Source organism: Homalodisca vitripennis, chromosome X (genome assembly GCF_021130785.1).
Source record: "Homalodisca vitripennis isolate AUS2020 chromosome X, UT_GWSS_2.1, whole genome shotgun sequence".
NCBI lineage: Eukaryota > Metazoa > Arthropoda > Insecta > Hemiptera > Cicadellidae > Homalodisca > Homalodisca vitripennis.
The window spans coordinates 106,465,298-106,487,793 of record NC_060215.1 but is presented as its reverse complement, the minus strand read 5'-3'; the positions used below and the strand labels follow the sequence as shown (position 1 = coordinate 106,487,793).

Below are 22,496 nucleotides of genomic sequence, written 5' to 3'. Positions count from 1 at the left end.
TTCTGGTTATATGTCAATGTCACGAAATTGATACGGACCGATTAGGTTATCTCAAGCTGTGTGCCCGATGGGTTCCAAAAATGCTCACTGACGTGCACAAAACCAAGAGACTCGGAAGTGCTTTGACTTTTCTCACATGGTACAGTGATGATGGTAAGGATTTTTAAACAAAATTGTGACAGGTAATGAAACTTTGGTCCGTCATGGTACACCTGAATCCAAACAGCAGTCAATAGAGTGGTAACACATGCAATCTCTGAAGAAACAAAAATTCAAGATGACCATATCTGCACAAAAAATAATGTGCACTGTCTTTTGGGATCGGAAAGGTGTTTTGCTGATTGATTTTCTCCCAAGAGGTGAAACCATTAATGCGGCAAGGTATTGCGATACCTTAACCCTTAGCGAGCCACAAATAAATAACCAAAACTACTCCTAAGAGCCATACACCTTAAAAATAAAAAATTCCCACATACCAAAACCAATTTTTTAAAATAATTCTTATAACATAACAGGTAAAAAAAAAATGACAAAATATTTTTTTCACTCTTTATTGTTAATTTACAGCCAAAAAATGGTAAAATCATAATTTCACTGAAAAAATTTAATTTTGACATTCTATGTGTTCATATATAAAATTAACAATAGTTGAACACAATTATTGTTATATTTTACAAAAAACAAGCATATAGTAATTTGTATTTAGAGAAAATATAAAGAATATAGTAAAAATTTTATATATATACAAATTAAATAAAATCAATGAACTAAACAAAAAACTTGACAATAAAGCCCTACATCACGATAATAATACATAAACTACACTGCAAATTGATTAAAAATATTGATTAACATCAGAATTGAAAAGATAAATTCGCGGATCGAAAATGGAAGGGCGAATAAACATCTAACCTCACGGAAGGCTACAGGCGGACTGAGCGCGCATCAGTAGACGTCGTTGGCTCTGCGGGAGACTATGAACACCCGGCCGCCCACTATTTTGTCGATCGAACAAGAGCCGTGACCTTCAAAGTAGACACGAACGATTGTCTCTTGTTTAGATAAACTTTGTTTGACAGTTTTTACTAAGTTTGTTACCCAGAAATGCTTTTAAATAATATTAAAATAAAAAATTGATTTTGCGTCAGTGGACGTCGTTGGCTTTTAGCGCTAGTTTAGACATGACGTCTAGTAACGTCGTTGGCTCGGTAAGGGTTAAGAAAACTAATGCGGGCAATTCAAAACAAACGGAGAGGAATGCTTAGTAACGGAATTGTGTTGCTCCATGACAATGCTCGGCCCCATACCGCTGGTGACACTCAAACATTGGTTCGACAATTTCGTTGGAAGCAGTTCGATCACCCGCCCTAGGCAGCCAATGCTTTCAAACTGATGAAGTGAAAACTGCCGTAGAGTCTTGGCTACATTCGCTGGCGGGAACCTTCTACAAAGAGGGTAAAGACCAATTGATTACCCGCTACAACAAGTGATTGAACACCGGTGGAAACTTAAATCAAAATTTATTATTATAAATATTTTTATAATTTTACTAATATATAGGACTTGTTTGTAACGGTTTAGTTTTAATTAACTACTATTATCATTTCACGTAATTTGAGTATGTCTAGTTCATATAATGTGCTTAGGGATGAATAAAGATGACTATGACTACTATCTAAAGTGAAAATGATTTAATCGTTTTGTGCCGTTTACTTTATAATAATGTGTGGTTGTGCGCATGTTTTATGAGGAAGTTTTGAAACAGCATTTTTTCTCTTGAATACAACTGAAACTGAGCTCATTACAGTTTTAATTCCATATGATATTGTTATCTTGTCTCCAGCTCTTTCATATGAGTTGACATTTATTTTATGTTAATTCATTGTGAAATACACTTTTATTAAATCGTTTATAAAGAAGGCTCACAAGAAAATAAGTTTAGTTATATTAACAATATTTATTTATACTAATATTCTGTGCCCTATATGGTTTTTAATATTGAATACGTGTAATTTCTAATATTGTAGCAAGTCAGAAAACTTTGTCTTTGTCCTTATATTGAACCTAGAATACATATGTGAGGAATTACACTATTAGACAAAACTGAGGAAGCTTTCAATTTAATCATAGTGAGGGTAAATTTACAATCAATTATCAGTTCTTATCGTCTGAAGATGGTACATACATTGAAGTACATAGTTTCATTTCCGTAGCCGGTTTAGATCCTATCTCTTATAGTACATACATGTATGTTTAGTTATGAAAAGTAATGATCATAATTTTCTGTAAAGAGAAGTAAAATTGAGTTAATCTCCGCCACCAAAATCTTTTTACACACATACTGCTACACATTCAGTATTGTATATTTGCTTTTTCAAGTATTGAGAAACAACAAATGTTATATTATCAGAACTACTTTATTGTTTACATAAAGCTTGTGACTTCTTATATTACAAAATAAATCATGAAAATACCACTTAAGAATCAAACTGCACTAAACTGCAGAATTTTTATAGTGTGTGTGTAGTGTGAGATGCCTATCATAACCACTGCTCATAATCAATTCAAGTGACAAAAAAAAAAATAAACTAGAAGTGTTTTTAGAATAGTGCAATGTGTAGAAAATATAAACAAGCTAAATACAGTATGAACTTTGAACATTTAATCGATGATTCTTAAAGCAACATCTGTCCTCTCTTCCTCTGAAAAATTATCTATATCGCTCATCTAACTCTAAAACTCTGTCGAAGATTGGAACCAAAGAATATACCAGTAAACCTTTCAAAACTAATATTCTATTATTGGCAAAGGAAATTACAATTGCAACAGAGATTTAGATCCAAGAGCTTGATTGAAGTTGATGCTCTTCATTTCATAAGATGTAATGCATTGATAGTCCTGCTTTTGTTGGAGGACAGTGAAGTCATTTCCGTCTAGAGCGGTGGTTTGATTCATAGCAGATTTTATCTCAGTCAGGCAAGAGTCGGAGAGGTTAGGGTTGGCTGCGACCAGTAACCTCACGTCCACTCCCGGGACTGGACGTATGTCCAGCTGGGAACAAGCTAAAACAAAAAAATGTAAGCATCTAAAACAAAAGGTTTGTTTCTAAAACACAATAACACAATGTCGAATTGGTTTCAATTTTTATTTCACAAACAGTAGTAAGAGGCCAAGTGAAACACAAAAATACATTCTTACTACATACAAATGATAACTGCCACAACTACACTGAACACACATACGTGACGTATGTTATAACAGTTTAGCTAAATAGTGTTTGAGTTTTGTATGCATTAAATGTAGTTGGAACTATCATACTCTTTGGTAAAATATAATAAAAAAACACTTTATTAATACTCCACATGCATTTTATTTATTACTAAACAATTACATGTATTACATTCCAAGTCCCTTGATTTCAAAAATACTTTTTTGTTCAAAGACCATTTGGCACACGTTAGGAACATTCTTTTAGATAAATATTCAAAAGAACGGATAGGGATAACAAATATAATAATCGAATTTGTTGTAATACTTCTTAGGAAAACTGTGCTCATATTAACATTGATTAAATATACCTATCAGGTTAAAGCAGAACTTGAATACAACCAATAATCTAGCGTTAAAAGTTAGGATGGTTTGAATCTATCGGAAACCAGCTCTCACACCTCAGAGTTTTGAATATTAAAATAATTTTATCTTCCTTAAAAAAATATTCTAATTAGATAATACAAATATAACTTTTTTGAGTAAATTTAACATGCCATGTTACGCAACATTATATTACTGTAAGTTGCAAACTCACCACCGGAGAGAAAACATCTGTATAGAGGGAAGACAGTTTGTTCACAGAGGGCAGGCAAGGTGATGTCATGGTATGTACAGTCGTCACCTGTTGTGAAGTGTATAATTTAGCTTATTAAATCTCAGCAGGATAAAACTGTCACAATGATCAACATTGGTTACCAATTAGCGTCATATGGACAATATATGTTATTTAATTTTACAAGTTATATAGCACAGTGTACAATCTGTTTAAGATTGAACGTTTGTATTAGAACATTTAATATTGAATTAATTAGTTTAACCACACTGTACCATTTTATTTAATTTGTTTTGCCACCGCTTGAACAAGAAATATCAATTATAAGGTACAGTTCAAATTAAGAACTTTAGTTCAGAAAATTAAGACGTGAACTAGCGAAACATTACTAGTCTCTTAGCCATAGTCATTTACTTATACATCAACATTTGATACAATTACATGAGTAATAGCAAACATATTATTAAAAATAGGCCTATTGTCATAAATCCACACATTTTTATTTTTCAGTATAAAGAAAAACCTAAAAACAATTTTGACTGCATACAGCTGTACTAATGCAAAATTATGACAGTTACAGAAGAAAACATAAAACAAGATAGAACAAAAAAGATGTTATTCATCATATATGTGGATTCTGCATTAATGTCGCAGATGCTTTCATAAAAAGCTAAAGCAATTCTATCATCCCAGCAAATTGTTAATATCCCTGACAATGACAATATGTGGTGGAATGTTGCTGAATAAAATAGGCGGTGTATTTAACATCAGTCAGCTCAAATGTGATAAACACAATTGCACATGATCTTTTTATTTTTAAATAATCCGTGAATTATTACCCTCGAACTGGCGTTGCCTACTCCTGTACTGGCACACGTTTTTCAGATGTTTTTAAGCTTTTCATTAATACCTCTCAACATTTGACATGCAACTTACTATATATACATTGTATTCAGAATATTTAACCCTCCATCAGGCGCTTAAAATTAGAAACATCATCAGGCGCTCACGAAGGTTTCCTCCAGGTTAGCAAATAATGGATGTCATAGTCGTTTTAAAACTGTTTTTATTTGTTTAAATATTCATACTGATTTAATTGCAATATAATATATTCATTTTTAGAAATTAAATTAAAATTACTCTCTTATGTAATGAATTTTCCAAATAAGAAATTCAAAATCTTAAAAAATGTTATTGTATAATAATAACAACATGATTAATTTTAAGATATAATCCAATTAATTGTAAAAATGTTTAACCTACTGTAATAATATATGCAAATTAACTTAGTTTTTAACTTCTTACAAAAACAACTTACTTCAATTCTTGAGATTTATACAATTGTAATGTCAATTATTACTCTGAAATCAAAATTTATTCTTTACTAAAGATATTTTTACACACTAAACAAAGTTTCAAAACATTTTCCTTCTGGTTCATATAACGACAATGTTCACTCCATAAAGAATACTGAAATGTTCCCTAGCACACTGGTACTGTACTGACAAGTCTCTCGTCTTCATTCTCATTTCACAAAATTCAAATAAAATATAACGTAAAACTTAAAAAAAAAAACCATCACAGGTCACACATTTAGGCGCACACGGATTATTACTCCATAAAAACTAAACACAATAAGGCGCTCACAGAGATTTCGTCCAAGAACTACAAACACACCATCGGGCGCTCACGGAGGAATCGTCCAGTCTCACACGGAAGTAGACCTCACACTGACAGATTTTGACGAAGGTAAGCGGGAGGCTATTGTTTCGCTTCCCCGAAAGATGCTCGTGAAGTACACTGCGGGAAACGACTGTCAACATCAGAAAAGTAGTAATATTTTTAATAATAAAAAATACACGGAGGAAAACTCCGTTTAGCGCCCGATGTAGGGTTAAAGGAATAAAAATTCTTATCTTATTTTCAGAAAATGTTGATGAAAAAGAAGCACAATTTTATACTTAACAAAATTACATATAGTCTTAGTGCTTTTACTTAGAAAAGTTTTACTTTTTTTTAGCAATTTTTGAACTTTTATGTAAAATCCATGAATATTGTATTCTCAACCTTTTTGTACAATTGCCGTACTACACTGAAAATTCAACCTATATATAACTCATATATCATTGTTTTCAGAATATTTCAATGAATAATAATACCCATTTATTATCATTACTAATTTTGATATTCAAAAACCAGCAAGTAATTCCTCATCACTTTCCAAACCTAGATCAGTAAAATCACCAACATCATTGTTATGTTCATCTTCACTAGACACTGTTTCCTGTTAGGTTAATAGTTCTCTCAAATCATTTGATTTGTCTCTAAAACTGAATGCGTCTTCAACAGCCACATTTCTATTAATTAACACAAAACAAACTAAAAATAAATAAATTATGCACACATCAAAACACAATGACTCCAGACGTAACTAATAGGACAGTCAGTATGGTCAACTGGTGGAACTAGACTATGGTTGAAACAGTTGTTCACACAAGACGTTCTTTCTAACTATACAAAGAGGAATAATGTTTTATTTATTGAGTAATGATATACTTCAATTGATACTGTCAGATGTATAATTACATTCTGACTCAATGATAATCGAGAAAAAATGTTGTTCTTATATAGAAAAATATGATCACATTTAGAATAGTTTTTTTTTTTATTTTGACTCTATAGACTATGTTATTTGAGAATTGAAAGCTACTATACTTCTTGTTGAAACAATTATCCTCCTATATCTGTTTGATCTTTCACATACCTGTGGCTGCAGCTACTCCTGGTCTGCCGTCAATATCGTGCTTGTACAATACAACTTGAGAGGAACTGCCATTTGTACTGAAAACATTTAAAAAACTTGTTAAATAATCAGTAGAAATTGTAACAAAATTGCGTAGTACAAAATATGTAGTCTTAGTCAGGGCTATTGAAAGCTCATTTACGTCTCACTAGGCACATATATTTGTCTAAACAAATTCCTATTAATAAGGCATTAGTGATGCTTATATGGTCTCCTTTTTGTATTTTAAAAGAGAGCTTTGTATAAGTAAATTTCGATGTGGAACAGCACAAGCTATCCTAGCAGTTATTTTTTAATGTCACCAATATATGTTAGAACTTGTTTTAAAAAATGAGGTGAAAAGTAGGTAAAAAAACTCAATAAACAGACTAGTTACAATATATCAGATCCGACAGGTTGGGTAGATAGTGGTCTGCTTGGTCTTGCCTCTGCTCTAGACATCTTGTTTTACCAACCAAAATGCATATAGATGGACTGAAGAACCCTGTTTATGATTCCCACATGTATGTGAATACATACTCATCTACTCCGGTTACAATTTACCAGATCCTACAGGCTGGGTAGATAGTGGTCTGTCTGCTTAGTCTTGCCTCTGCCCTAGACATCTTGTTTTACCAACCAAAATGCATATAGATGGACTGAAGAACCCTGTTTATGATTCCCACATGTATGTGAATACATACTCATCTACTCCGGTTACAATTTACCAGATCCTACAGGCTGGGTAGATAGTGGTCTGTCTGCTTGGTCTTGCCTCTGCCCTAGACATCTTGTTTTACCAACCAAAATGCATATAGATGGACTGAAGAACCCTGTTTATGATTCCCACATGTATGTGAATACATAATCATCTACTCCAATCACAATATACCAGACTCCTACAGGCAGGATAGATGGTGGACTGCTTGGTTCTGCGCAGGTCCGTACTCAGACCAGATTTTCAGACAATTTTACCGGGGCCTGGGCTCCGTCTACACACATCTATTTGACGGCGCAGCACGGTAACGGGTCATGACGGGGTTCATGTCAAAAATCTTTTCCTGGGTCAGCCAAAGCTGAATACAGCCCTGGTTCTGCCTCTGCTATAGACTTCTTGTTTTACCTACCAAAATTCATATAGCTATACTGAAGAACTCTGGTTATGATTCCCACGTGTATGTAAATACATACTTACATCGTATTAATTCTGTATACACTTGTATACCATCTGGCATTTATAGCTTACCCAAAACGTTTGCAGTGTCAAAGTGGTTTTACAACTTCTCAACATGAAGATATAAAAAGCTGGAGCATATTCGACTTTGTTTCTAGCATGCTATCTATCGCAACTCTGATATAATCAACATCAATGTCATGGCAAAATGACCAAAATCAATTAATCAACATCTTGATCAGGTACAGTAGTTTTTATGAATGTGTCTGGTGTCTGTTAATGTGGTGTTGATGAGTAGAAAGTGGTATGATACATTACAATTTTTAATTATGAAAACCAAATGATTATTTCAGAAATCGCCAGACTCAAGAATGAGGTTGAATTTAAAAAGCTATGGCAAGTGCTGGAACTTCATTCCAGTGCAAAAGAGTACCTGAGCAGACCAGAAAGGAATCTTAGTAGTCAATAAATCTCATAAATAACAATAACTAAACCAACCTGAAAAGTTGCAAAGCACCTGAGTTTTTTTTTAAACAATGTGTTACAGTGGGCTATAAATAATTTTCAGTACTTGCTCGACTAACTCAGCAACAGATGTGTAATATTCTGTTTTAGATTAAGCATCTCCAGTGATGATCCTCGTATATCTTTTTTTAATAACTTTTAACTTATTTGATCGGTTGGAAAAGGAATAACGCTACCTTATCCGATGCAAAGAATTCATATTCGCTCACAGTAAAATCATTGTTTATCCAGTTTTTCTCCTCCCTACTATAAATACAACTCCCTTTAAAGTATACATGAAAATGTGTGAATATCACAGATAGCATCAACTACAAGTAAAACCAACTCTTACAAAACAAAATCTTCGTACATTCAACATTTAGGTAAAGTTTTTTGAGATAACCTGTGCAGGAGTTTGGAGAATGGTTGCTTCAAAAGAGGAGTTGGAAAATCATCACTGAAGGAAAAAAAGGAGGTATCTGGAACTTCATCTTGTTTGACATCCCATATCAAACCAGGTCCTAACATCGAGCAGTGTGTCAAACATTATTTATCTCACTAAGAGATACCCAAGATAAGTCTCATTAAATTGCTAATTTTAAAAAGATACATTTTTTGTGTTAGGTTTTTTTAGACAAGTTGGATTTACAAATTTGTTCATTTGTTTATGTACTTACTAAACTGTAGATATGATATGTAGAAAGACGTTATTGTTCTCAAAGTATGTGTAACAAATATTGTCAATTTGTTCAGTTTCTGGAGTTTTAGTCATTGCCACCACATAGAAAGGAGAAGCTGCTCTTACATCCTGAAAAATTAAAAACTCTCAGTTTGATTTATTTTTAAAATCATCCACAATAAATTGTTAATTACATTTTTTATAGATTATGGTTAAAAATGTAATATAGTTTATTTCATGGTCTATACAATTTATCTGTTGTACATTTAAAACATAGTGAGTTTTTAATAAGTTTGTGCATTTGAAAGTCTTGTTGAGTATTGTTACTGACCCCGTCGATCCTCCTTTTGAGTACAGTGGGATCCTTGCACACCCTCTCGTTTGTGGGCAGGGTAGTGATAGGCACATCTGTAGTGTCCTGAGCCTTAGTCCAAGCGAAAAGCAGACTTGCACAAGCCAGGACACACAACTTTAGGCTACTGTCATACATCTTCTGGAACGGTAAAAGTTAACTTGAGTCCTTACTGAATGATGTTATGATAGTTTTGGACAGATTTTTGCTTAATCAAAGTTATACAGTTCTATGTGAACTTTTGGTACTCTTCAGCTCTTCCAAGATGACTTGTTGATCGCAATGAGGTTAATCATCTAGTCTTGGTTTCAAGAAGATATTAAGGAGAGTAGGATCAAGACTCAAGGGTAGGACTTTGATGAGATTCCTGTAAACATTTTTATGGAAATGAAATGTCTATAACTAAATCCTTAAAAATTATATTTCTAATTCTCTTCTAAGAGTTTTTTCTAATAAATTGTAGCTGGCTAAAACAAAACCATTATTTACATTTAAACAAAATTAATATGATATGAGCTTTTGATTATATATCAGTCTTTTTATTATATAAGTATTTGGAATAGCTTGTTAAGGTTCGTTTTTCTTTTTCTAGATGAAAACAACAGCATATGTTATGCCCTCTTGACCTTGGTGGTTCCCAGGGAAATAGTCATGATCATGCATGCTGTGCAATGCACCACTAATTATAATAAGTTAATGATAAAATAAACTGAATAATGATATTTACAATAAACATGCCTTATATATAAGTCTAAAACCTGTTTGAATTTAGATATTTTATAATCCTAATAAATTGCTATGTACAAGAATCAGTACACATTTTTTATTGTTTAATTTTATTACAAGTTGTAAAGAAATTTTTGTATCTTAAATACCAGCTTTAGCGTTGTATGATGCTAATGCTTTAAAAAAAATAACATTAATTTTGTACAACCTAATGTCAGGTAATGGATATCACTTAACTGAGAGAAATAACATGCTAGTCAAACAAAATAATGTGATGGTCTTTGAAAATAAAATAAATGTATTTTACATAGTTGAAATGCTTTTAAGATGTCAGTTTTCACTGTGTTAATCATGTAGGCTTATAACAACCAAAGATAATATTTAGATAACAGTACTTGCAAACCATTTTTGTACGAAACAAAATCTTAAAATAAATGGAATTATATGAATTTTTGTGATTTTTACTTTCTACAATTAGTCTGAATTAAAAAAATAAAGTGAGGCTACAATAAAGTGAGAAGTTGAATACAAGACACAATACTGTACCTTGTATTTACTGTCGCTCCTTGCCTAGAGAATCTAACTGGATGGGAACAAACCACTTTATATCTTGGCCCAGGTTTTACCTTGAACAGTGGGAATGACCGGGTATAGAGTCCCAATTTAGCCTCGTAATCACAGTTTGCTAGCAATTTATATTTCCTGTGAACCGGTTTTAATGAATGCCATCTCTGGATCCTTAATATTCATGCATAAACAGGATGAATTTTAACCATAGGGCTTTTGTTATTTTACGAATTTTAATTTCTTTTGAAATAGTTGCACAGCTGTTGAGTTCTTTTCATTAACTTATAATATCAAAAAATCAATTTAAAAATACAAAGCAGTGTTTTCTGTTATCTCTTAGATCATTGGGAGTGACTCATCCTGGTCAACTTGTTTTCTTTAGACTCAGTTTTTCAATTAAATTCTTAATACAGGTATTAATATAAATGTTGTAATATAGTTTAAATTACATTGAAGGTTCTAATGAAGAGAGCTTAATTCCTGAAACATAGGTAATCAAATTGCTATAAGAAGAATGCTTAGAAAGTATTAATCCATTATTCTAATTTGGATAAAAATATTAACAATGTTTTATCGGTCTTATTATTCAAGCCAATAACTAAATGCATGGTAAACATTGTACTGTACACATTACTATTTGATTGGTCAATAACATAAAATGTATATTCATCATCTATTTGTCAATAATCTTTACAGTAGACCAAAATAACATGTTTATTTTTATCCTCGTACTTAAAGATTTTTTAATTTGCTGTAAGTGAGTTTGTATTGGTTTACCATGACAACTCTGCAAGTGCTTTAAAATTCAGTTGACTAGGTGTCTTACACTGGTTGTGACATAAAGAGGGAACATGACAGAAATTGCCAGCAGATTGAAACAGTTGCTATTTATGTCCTGCCTTGGATTGGTGTCTAAGTCTATTGAGAGTGTCAATGGAATTTCTTGGAAAATAGTGTTCTCAGGATTAATCCTGATCTTTCAGCTGGTAATCACAGTGTTGGCAACGTCAATAAGTATGTACCATGAACCGGCAATGGAATATGTCAGTAAAACTGCCTTTATCTATAAATTGGTATGTATCTTGATGACAGTTTACAGTGTGATTATGGCAGTCTATGATTATAGAACAAAAGTAGCATCAGTACTGAACTTGGAGAAAGTGGAATACCAGTTGAGTTCCGAGAATCTTGTTGTCACAGGGAAAGGATTACAAAACTCTGTGTTACTCGCTTCTTTATTGGTATACGCCTGTCACATACATAAAATTCTTGAAATATTTTTGTGCCAGTCGGATCTTTCTTGGTTGTCAATTTCTCTGTTTCTGATGAAATTGCACTTTCATGGGATAAAGTGGAGTCAGTTTGTCGGGTGTGTTTGGTTCTCGTTGAGGAGTTTGACGTTGCACTATGCGGTCAATAGAGAAATTGACAGTGTTTGTGACGTTTTCCACAACACACTGCAGCAAAAACTAAGACGGTTGAGAAAACGGAGCGCTTGGACTGGAGAAAAACTAGCTACTGTAAGAAGGAAGATAGGTGTACTGAAAAGAGTGCAAAATGGCCTCCAACAGACTGAAGAAGACATCAACACTTGGTATAGGATCTATGTTGTTTTCTTTGCACTCGCTTCAGCTGTGTTCAGTCCTCTGTTTGGCCTCACAGCTTTGTCCGATTCCTTCCAGTTGAGTTCACTCTTTCATGAATTATCCAATCTGTCCATTTCCCACAACGTAATTTTCATAATAACTATCATAGCTATCAATGAGAAAATCAAAACAGAAAAATTAGTGATGTTAGTGAAACTAACAAAACTGGTGAAGAGATGTGAAAACGTGGGCCATCACAAGAACAGAAAACGTGAGATAACCTTAACGGACTCCGGTGCTAACCAATTCTTGGATACAGGATACCCTTTGTGGGTAGCCATCTTGGACATGAGTATGGTGATTTTATATTCGATATTGAGCCGTTAGGTAATAGTTGGATGATATAAAACTTGCTGATGCAACAAACCTATGATGTGTTTACATTCAGTACTAAACTTCTGTAGATTTTTATGGGTATCATACTGCTGATATAATATCAGAATACTGTTTGAGTGTTAAAAGTTTACTTTGAATGCTTCAATTTTGCACAATTGTGACTGAGATGTAGCCATTCTGTACTTCAAGGTTTTTTAGTTTAATCAACCATTTTTGGTTTAATACAAACAAATTTTATAAGGAACAGTTTTAAGAAATCTTTATTCAATACCAAAGATTCTTCGAGTACTATATAACAGGGTGAAGCAAACCACCTATCTGTTAATGATGTGTAGTAACTGAACTAAAAAACCTAACTTCTTCGTTTTAACAAAAACCCTCACATTTTGACCCCAAAGAATTTGGGAAAATGATTTTTAATATCCAAAAATATCCCAAAATGGCACTTAGGGGGGGGGGGGGGTCATTTTTTAAAGATTTTCAGATGTAAAAATAGGTCAAGTGATACCTCATTTTAAAGATATCTCTATTCATTGATCATTAAAAAAAGAGTTTTAATTTATTTTGCTTCTTTTGTACAGGGTGATCAAAATGTCAACTTCATTAAAAATTGTAGCGAATCCAAATTTTTATCAAAGGTTATCACAGAGGTACTCTTTTTCCGCATAGCACATTTCCGATTTTTAAAATAGTTCAAATTTAGGATATTTAAAACTCGTAAAACCTAAGAAATTACCTAACAAGTTTGGGAAAAATTAGAAGAGATGATAATCATGTCATCAGATTTTATTTCTTTTACTTAATCAGTCAGTTTTATGCCATTTCTGTCAAATATGCCATTCACCAATGAGGAAGCTTTCTCGATGTTGATGGTGTTAGGTAAATGTTTATAGAACTACACATTGCAGGTGCTCTATACGCTCAACATTACTCGGACCATGAACATCATTCAAGAAAGAGAAAACATTTTTCAAAGACTTGCTAGTTGTGTCCATGAAACTGAAAATTTACAACTGGATCACAACAAAAGGAAACAGCTCACTAGACCTGTAAGGCGCGATATGGCACCAGATGTTTTGGCTGCGATTCAGCTCAATCCTTGTGATTCATCTAAAAGAGTGACTACTGATGCAGAAATTAGCCAACAATCAGTACTCAGGATCCTTAATGACAATAAAATACACCTATACCGGATTTCACTACATCAAGAACTGCATGAACCCTCTAAGAATGAATTTTGTTTGTGGACCTGTGATAAAATGCATGAAAATGAATATTTTTTCACAAGGTTTTATGATGCGATGAAGCAACTTTCCAGAGCAGTGAAGAGGTGAACCATCACAACATGAGGCTCTGGGCTTTTGAGAATCCCAACTGAATGCTAGAGGTTGACAACCAAAGGTAGACCCTCAATACTTTTTGCGATATTATTGGTAACTATCGCACCAAATTTGTGGCCCGTTTTTATCGAAGGACACTTGGATGGAAGTATTTACAACTTCCTCATCAATTACTTTCTTATTTTATTATTGTATATTACTGAACAACTATCCAAGATTTGTGGTTTATGCACGATGGGGCTCCAGCCCACTACTCTGAAGCGATGCAACATACTCTGGATGAGGAATATCCTCAAAAATGAATAGGGAAGGTGTACCAGTCAACTACCTACCCAGATCCTTGGATTTAATGTGCATGGACTACTACTTGTGGGGAAGGATAAAATACTTAGGCATCAATAAATGGTTTATGCATCAAGGGCCACGACTCGAGAGGACATGATGCAAAGAATCAGGGCTACTATTCAATTAATAAAAGGAGGAGAAGTCTTAAGGGTTGTGTAAAACTTTAGTTCCAGGGTAGAACTCTGTTTGGAAAATAACGGACTACAGTTTAAACATCTGTAAATAAGGTTAGTTGAATAACATAATTGTTGGACCGAAATAGTTAGAACCTAGATAATTGTAGGAATAATAATGACTTAAATTACAGCATCTAACAGAGAAAATGTTTCAAAAAAGGTAAAAAAAGTTGAAAATTAATTTACTAAGAACCTATGCAAATACAGGGGTTCAAAACACTGTAATGAAACAAAACTTCATTGGATGGTACCATTACTGAACCATGCAATATAAAGTCAAACTTTAAACACAACAAATTTTGATCTTTAAGAGAGCTATTGCTAGGTGATTATAAGTCATACTTTGCTATTTGAATCTTTTAGGTTCTATGAGTTTTGAAATATCTTAAATTTTAACTATTAAAAAAAAAAATAGAAATGTGTTGAAAAGTGATAACTGTAACATATTTTTATTTTAGAAAGAGTACTTCTGAGTAAGAACATACAACTTTGACATGTTGGACCACTCTATGTACTAGAAGTGAAATAAATTAGAAATTCTTTTAAAAATGATCTGTGAAAATGATGGCTCGACCTACCTTTACATTTGAAAATCTTTCAAAGATGACTCCTACCACCTAATAGTGCCATTTTGGGGCATTTTTGTGTGTTTTCCCAAATTCCTTGGGCTTAAATAGGGATTTTTTGTCAAAACGAATAAAGGTAGATATCTTGGTTTAGCTGCTATATACTAGGACGGGTGATCTACCCCATTCTATATCAGTTATTCTTAATTTAGGTTATAGTATTGACTAAAATAAATTTCCATCTAATAACTTATTATTTTTTTTAATGTTATAATTGAATAAAATGTTCCATAATTACGTAAACTGGCATGTGAATACACAACTGGTTGGTTTGAAATGTTGATACAGTCAAATTAAATATTTAGGATTTATTTACTTATTATATAAAGTATACTGTAGTTTTTCATTAACGTTAAAGATAAATTAATTAACTTTTCAGGTAGTAGAGATTTAGCAATTTAATTTGTATAAATGACTCCAGTTGGATATAATTATTGAATGTTTATAGTATATAACTTCCACTTCAACCAACCACTACCACTTATGCACTAGTGTCAAAGGCTGTTAAATTATGAAGTCATATTGTAGTTTGCACTCTATAATCTTGAATCCTAAACAAAATCAGAGGAAAATGTATCATAGTAAACAATGTATAGACAAAAAATTAAAAATAGAAAAATGGTGACATTATTGGAGAAATAGTTTTAATAAGTAAGCAACTAATAATAATAAATTTACCTTAAAATGTTTTCTTCTATTGTAACATAGAATGCATGTGTTTTGAAATAACAGATTTTAAATGCATACAGTGATCACTTACATTATTTTATCATATGAAGTTTTTTGAAAAAGAATGAATTATATTAAGACAATTATTAAAATTATTTCATTAATTATATTCTTATACATAAAAGTGCCCTGGAGTGTAATAAAACATCTTTAGCATTATTTAATAGGTACTTACTTTAAAGTTAACTTATTTTAATCAGAGCTCTTTTTACAACAAGGTCTAAGTATGACACACTACGTGTCATAATAGGCTTCGTTGAGGTTGCATGCAAAATTTCAAATCTATAGCTCATTTCATTCTTGAGATGTGCTGTGGACAGATAGACTGAAAGGCAATCATAAAAAAAAGAAGTTGACACAAAAATGACACATCATAGAACTCATTCTTATAGAAATGTAGTTTTATGCAAAATTTAAAGTGTACATATGAGATCTTTCTCAACATACCTTGCTACACGATACATTCAGATTTCTGTTCATTAAATTAGGTTTCATATCAGTGTTAAAATAATAAAGCACACCAAGTCAGTATCATTTGCCATATGCTTCAATTTCTTATGGGTGTATTGAGTTTGTTTTCAAATCTATTTATTCTTCTATTTCCTTCTTGCCATTATGGTTACCCATAATACCAATGTACAAATATTCGCTAACGCTCAGCCAAATCCTATGCAGTGACATGCACCATCATGAAACTCGGTGTTCCCGATATAGAAGTGAAGCTTTATACACAATTTCAAGTGTATAGATCAGTTAGTTTTCGAGATATCGTGTAAACAGGCAGACAAATTTTTTTCAGCCCCACAAGGATAGGCTTTACTTAAGGTCAGCCAATTAGTGCATGTATTCTAATCAATAAATAACAAACTGTTTAAGCTATGCACACGAACCACTAGACTTTACTTTAAAAAAAGAAGAATGAAACAGATGCATCAATGATTATGATACGATTGATTATATTGGACAATAATCCAGATCAACAAGCAATCTTGATCGCTTTCAGCACTCAAGAGTCATGTTGTCTCCCAGACTGCAGCCAATTAAGCTGGTGTTTATTCAACCCATTTCCACTCATGACAACTTCTATTGTGTTGTTTCTAAACTTTCTTCTCTTAGTAATTTCTCAGCAAAATGTCCATTATCTTGATTCTCAGGGTATTATCAAATGTTTGAATGCTTTACCTGTCATGTTGGTAGGCTCTGTGAAAGATGAGGACTTGCTACTTCACACCATCGTAGAGAACCAAGAGCCAGTGGTACGGGAATTATCTGATGACACGTTTGAACATCTCACCCAAGCTTCCTCTGGGGCCACCACAGGGGACTGGTTTGTCATGTTGTAAGTATTTGCAGTAACAGCCACTTCACCGTGATAAACTTAAGCTATATCCTCACATTCTCTCTCTCTCTCTCTCTCTCTCACTCTGTAGACTATGCTTGTAGTAGCTAAGCCCTCACAATAGCTATTGTTGCGAAGGGTGGCCTTATTTATTTGGAACTAAATGGGAGCATTTATACAATCTGGCTTTCTACACACTGTGCCATGCCACCTTACCATCGTGGGGTGGGAAGCAATATGAAAGTACATTGTATTAACAATATCATGTTTTGAATCAGTGTTTTTATCTTAAATGAAAAAATTCCTAAAAGTGGCATAATTAGATACATCTAGAACCTGTATTTTTGTTGAAGATCATTTCTATTGCCATAAGGAAGAAATAAAAATATGTTCACAAAGAAATAATAGACCTATTTAGTTACCAAACACTCTTTGGTCTTTTATAAATCTAGTAATAGCAAGATGACATTTTTAGTACACATAAGTTTAGTATTGGTCCAGTTGCTATTTCTATTATCTAATTAAGTTCAACAATGATATATGTAACAGAATTTTCTAGCACTTTGTCTAAAGCACTAGCTTATAAAGTGTTGTGTAATACTAATGAATGATGATGTATGCTCAGAGTGGTCTGTAACAAAGGGCTCAATGTATATTACCGAATATCTGACGTAGATTGTGAAGACAGCTAAGTATGAAGATAACCGGCGACCACCACAGAACACCACTGAGGATCGTGGCAGTCACCAGTGACCTCACACGCCATTGTTTAAGGGTTCAATGTGGTTCAGTCATTCTCATAGTAGGTAAAATATTTTTACTGCAGTCAATGTGTTAATATTCTAGGTATCATTGTAACCGAGGGCACAATGTGGGTCACCAAAAGTCTTATGTTGGTTGATGACAGCTGAGTATGGAGATAACCATCATTGAGGTTTCCAACATCATGGCCGACAATATGGTTAATATATTGTAACATAGGACACAGTGTGGGCCACCAGAAGTCTTATGTTGATTGATGACAGCTACGTATAGAGATAACCATCATTGAGGTTTCCAACATCATGGCCGACAATGTGGTTAATATATTGTAACATAGGACACAGTGTGGGCCACCAGAAGTCTTATGTTGATTGATGACAGCTACGTATAGAGATAACCATCATTGAGGTTTCCAACATCATGGCCGACAATATGGTTAATATAGTGTAACATAGGACACAGTGTGGGCCACCAGAAGTCTTATGTTGATTGATGACAACTACGTATAGAGATAACCATCATTGAGGTTTCCAACATCATGGCCGACAATATGGTTAATATAGTGTAACATAGGACACAGTGTGGGCCACCAGAAGTCTTATGTTGATTGATGACAGCTACGTATAGAGATAACCATCATTGAGGTTTCCAACATCATGGCCGACAATATGGTTAATATATTGTAACATAGGACACAGTCAGTGCCGCATTTCCCTATAGGCCCACTAGGCCCAGGCCTAGGGCGCAAAATTTTAGGGGGCGCATAAATTTTAAAGTACACAAAAGAAAAAAGTTGCGGCGGCGGGTGGTGTTGGCGCTCGGCGGGGCGGGTGGCCAAGGTCAACTAGGTCCGGGGTGCGACGTTGACTCATTCATTGGTTCATTGCTTTTATTTATTCAAAACACTCATATATATATACTATTGTAATTATCTTTCATCAAAATTACGTAATTAAGAAATTTACTGGATTTCTACGTCAGTGTAATCAGAGTCCTCTGGGGGGGGGGGGGGCGCTTTTTGGTCTGTAGGCCTAGGGGCGCCGAATTTGTAAATGCGGCCCTGGACACAGTGTGGGCCACCAGAAGTCTTGTGTTGATTGATGACAGCTACGTATAGAGATAACCATCATTGAGGTTTCCAATATCAAGGCCAACAATGTGGTTAATATATTGTAACATAGGGCACAATTTGGGCCACCAGAAGTATTATTTATATTGATGGCAGCTAAGTGTGGAGATAACCATTGTTGAGGTTTCCAATATCATTGTCAACAATGTGGTTAATATATTGTAACATAGGGCACAATGTGGGTCACCAGAAGTCTTATGTTGGTCGATGACAGCTGTGTGGAGATAACCATTGTTGATGTTTCCATTATCACTGTCTACAATGAGGTTAATATTCTAGGTGTCTTTGTAACAGGGGACACAATGTGGTGGATCACCACATGCCTTATGCAGATTGTGACTATAGCCAAGTATGGAGATAACCATCCATCATTGAAGTTTACAATATTACATCCTGAGGTTAACACATTGAATGTATTGCACTGGAAATCTTGCACTCTGAACCGTTGTACTGATTCTGCACACTGATTTACCTGTATTTTTGCCCTCATTCCATCATTGTCAAATGCCGACTAGCATTGCTTTGGGAGCGTAATAATCAATAGTTATATTTTAGCCCCTAGATTTAGGATTTCCTTATAGGGTTTTACGTACCTTTCCAGTCCAATAAACAATGATGCGGTGAGGCACATCGATGTTAAAACATCATTGTCAAATCAGCACAAAACTTTTAAAGTATTTCAGCACTGTTTTGTCATGTTATTCAATATAAACATAAGACAACATGTAACATGGACATACACGAGGACATAAACACTGAATGAAAACATTTTTCAATGCTTGGATAGGCCTATCAGTACGAATTGAGTATGGACAGGTTCAAGACTCATGAAGCATTGAATAATGTTTCATAGCGAAACACGTCAACACAATATTGTTTTTTTGGATTGCTGACTAAATTGATATATAAACCTATTTAAAAGTATTAAATGTTGTACTGTCATAGCATTGTGTATTGATTATAACCTTACTTTTAGGTGATATTGTCAGTTTCTGTTTTCTGCCTTTCTGTTAATAATACATATGTAATAAATGTATAATATGTGTTACTCATAACAGTTCAAAGTAAACACCTTACACAATGTTGCTCCTTATCAGAACACAATTCAGAAGGTCTACCAATTTCACTTAGAGCGTTCTAGTGCCGACCTATTAGTCACTGGTGAACCATATCGTACTGAAATATTGCCAGTGTTACGTTAGAATATGAGAAACATTGCCAAATTTAACAATGTGGTGAAATTGTTAAAATACTTTTGTTACACAGTTTTTAGAAAAATATTTTATATATCATCATGATTATTTTAAGAATAATCATGATCATTACTGAATCTTAACCCTAAGAACGCCATAAGTGAGTTAGTTTGCAAGCATGTTAGTATGATCCCTATAACATACTACGTTTTAAAATGATAGGAGTCATATTAGTTGTTGAATTTGCCGCTAGAGGGCAGGGCAAGCCAAGTTTGCTGCCTACCGCGTCTACCAGTGACCAAACAAAACATCAGAGGAGTACCAACCGACAGCAGCTTCCCTTTTGTTTGTTCCATATTGGCTCTGCTCCTTGAAGTGTCCATGGCGAGTATGCTCGCTGTCATTATTACTTGAAGCGCTCTAATTTTGTTGGGTGATTTCAAAGCTTTCTTTGGTCTAATTATAAATATGGGTTTAATTCTATTAATCTTCATTAAGGAATACTTCAGTAATGGGAATTATGTATTGAGTTCTTTAGTGATGTTATTTCATCAAAAACTAATTTATAAATATTTTTGGCAAATGCACATCAAACCTTATTTTGTTTGTTGGAGGTAGAAATTGTAAATTCGTTTCTGTTGTACAAAGAGACACAAAAACAAAACTTGAAGATGCTGATAGACACGTACCGATAGTCTGGCATTACATTTGGAAGTTTGATTTGAGGTTTATAATACTATGGAGGTTTTTTTTTTATTGAATAGCAAAAACATTTTTTCTGCCATTTTTCATCATTTGTATTTCTCTACTTTTCACATAATGTTTTGTTCATGTATGATTTTGTAAAACAATACAGGGTGGCGCAAAAGGGACATGAATTTCAAAAAGGTATAAGTTAGTTATTTTAATCATACAAAAATTGTATTAACACAAAACAATCATCGAACAACCCAATTTGAGGATTGAGTATTAAGAATTCCAAAGCACTTAAAAAATTGTTGTTAATAACATCAGAAAGGTGGCATCCATCTGTGTTAATACACATTAGAAGTTCTCCATAACTTTTGTCAAAGAGACATGTGATACAGCAGCAATTTTTTCAAATATTGCAACCTTCAAATCTTCAAGTGAACTAGGTTTACGACAGTAAACTTAGAACTTCAAGTGACACCATAAGAAGTCACACAGTAAACGTGAAATCACGTGATCAAGTATCAAACCATTACCTTCAACATTAAATGGAGAGCATCCCTCCATTATTACTATGCTACTCAAATCCATTCGTTCTTTTTGAGCCATGCTGTTTAATGGTTTATCAAAATCTTGTTGTTCATTGATTTTATACATACTGGTATTTAAAATGTAAAGAAAAACACGATAAATTGTTTTTAAAAGTCCTCCAGTAAAGCATTAAACAGATATTTAATTCATTAAATCAACTATTCAAACAAATCATGAAATGGCTTTACATATTTTTGTATAAAGGTATTCTGTAATTTGGTACTCAAAAGGTTAAGTATCATCTCTTGGATCATGCATACTATTCCATAAATAAATTTTGAAATAAATTTTTAATTAATTAGTATATAAGATCATGTGTGCCATATCAAACTTGGAAAGAGTATTCAGACTGCAAAAAAAAGCTGTTCGAATAATCGCAAAATTGAACAACAGCGAGTCATGTCGGAGTGCCTTCAGGGAGCTCAACTTGCTAACTCTACCCAGCTTGTATATTTTAGAGACTTCACTTTACTGTTGATTTCAGTGTATATTGACACAGGGCAGTGATATACATAGATACGAGACAAGAGCTTGGGAGCGCTTTCGAGCCCGACAGCATAGAACAGCAGCATTTGAACGCCTCCCTTCTCAAGCTGGGATCAAATTCATTAACAATCTCCCTGAAACACTAAATTAAGAAACAAATCCAAAAAAATTTAAAAACCAATTAAAACACTACCTGGTGTCTTGTGGTTTTTACTCAGTTGCCGAGTTCATGGAGCACACTTGGGATTGATATTCGCAGCGTTGTTGCAATCCTGGGGGTTGATCCCACGAATTATGAATTTTGTTTCTTTGTATGTGTATGAATGTGTGCCTGCGTGCAACTGTATGGAAAGTCGAGTGAATGGATTTAGTTTTTAAGATAAATACTGTAAAAAAATTGGTATTATTGGCTATTGTCAATGCAATGTAATATATATTGTCAATGCAATAAAATATATTCTATTCTATGTTTAGTATATGTGATATACATTAATCAGTATT

At 33.5% G+C, this 22,496-nt stretch overlaps 2 protein-coding genes across 3 annotated transcripts in view; one reads left to right on the top strand and one right to left on the bottom strand.

The window, feature by feature from the left end:
* Positions 1-2,775: 2,775 nt before the first annotated feature.
* LOC124369787 lies at positions 2,776-10,681 on the bottom strand. Of its 2 annotated transcripts, none has more exons than XM_046827884.1 (6): positions 10,587-10,681; positions 9,294-9,455; positions 8,961-9,091; positions 6,588-6,664; positions 3,806-3,892; positions 2,776-3,062 (listed from the first exon to the last, which is right to left on the bottom strand). In XM_046827884.1, the coding sequence occupies exons 2-6, from the start codon at positions 9,450-9,452 to the stop codon at positions 2,815-2,817; spliced, it is 702 nt and encodes a 233-aa protein (XP_046683840.1). In that variant the 5' UTR covers positions 9,453-9,455; positions 10,587-10,681; the 3' UTR covers positions 2,776-2,814. The 2 variants fall into 2 exon arrangements, with proteins under 2 accessions (XP_046683840.1, XP_046683841.1); XM_046827885.1 differs by having other exon boundaries at positions 9,294-9,681; positions 10,587-10,677.
* A 1,716-nt stretch (positions 10,682-12,397) lies between these two features.
* The window catches only part of LOC124369547 (thioredoxin domain-containing protein), a 39,618-nt gene continuing 29,519 nt past the window's right edge, over positions 12,398-22,496 (top strand). Inside the window, exons 1-2 of the mRNA XM_046827574.1 lie at positions 12,398-12,550; positions 16,960-17,144. Coding sequence (XP_046683530.1) covers positions 12,398-12,550; positions 16,960-17,144 — 338 coding nt within the window. The remainder of the gene's footprint in view (positions 12,551-16,959; positions 17,145-22,496) is intronic.

What these genes read in the sequence shown, in the direction of transcription:
- LOC124369787 (XM_046827884.1), bottom strand. Translation starts at nt 9,452, where the DNA reads ATGTATGACAGTAGCCTAAAGTTGTGTGTCCTGGCTTGTGCAAGTCTG. An exon ending in CATATCATATCTACAGTTTA is followed by an intron (nt 6,665 to 8,960) that starts GTAAGTACATAA and finishes AAATGTTTTCAG; the next exon opens with TACAAATGGCAGTTCCTCTC. An exon ending in CAGATGTTTTCTCTCCGGTG is followed by an intron (nt 3,063 to 3,805) that starts GTGAGTTTGCAA and finishes TTTTTGTTTTAG; the next exon opens with CTTGTTCCCAGCTGGACATA.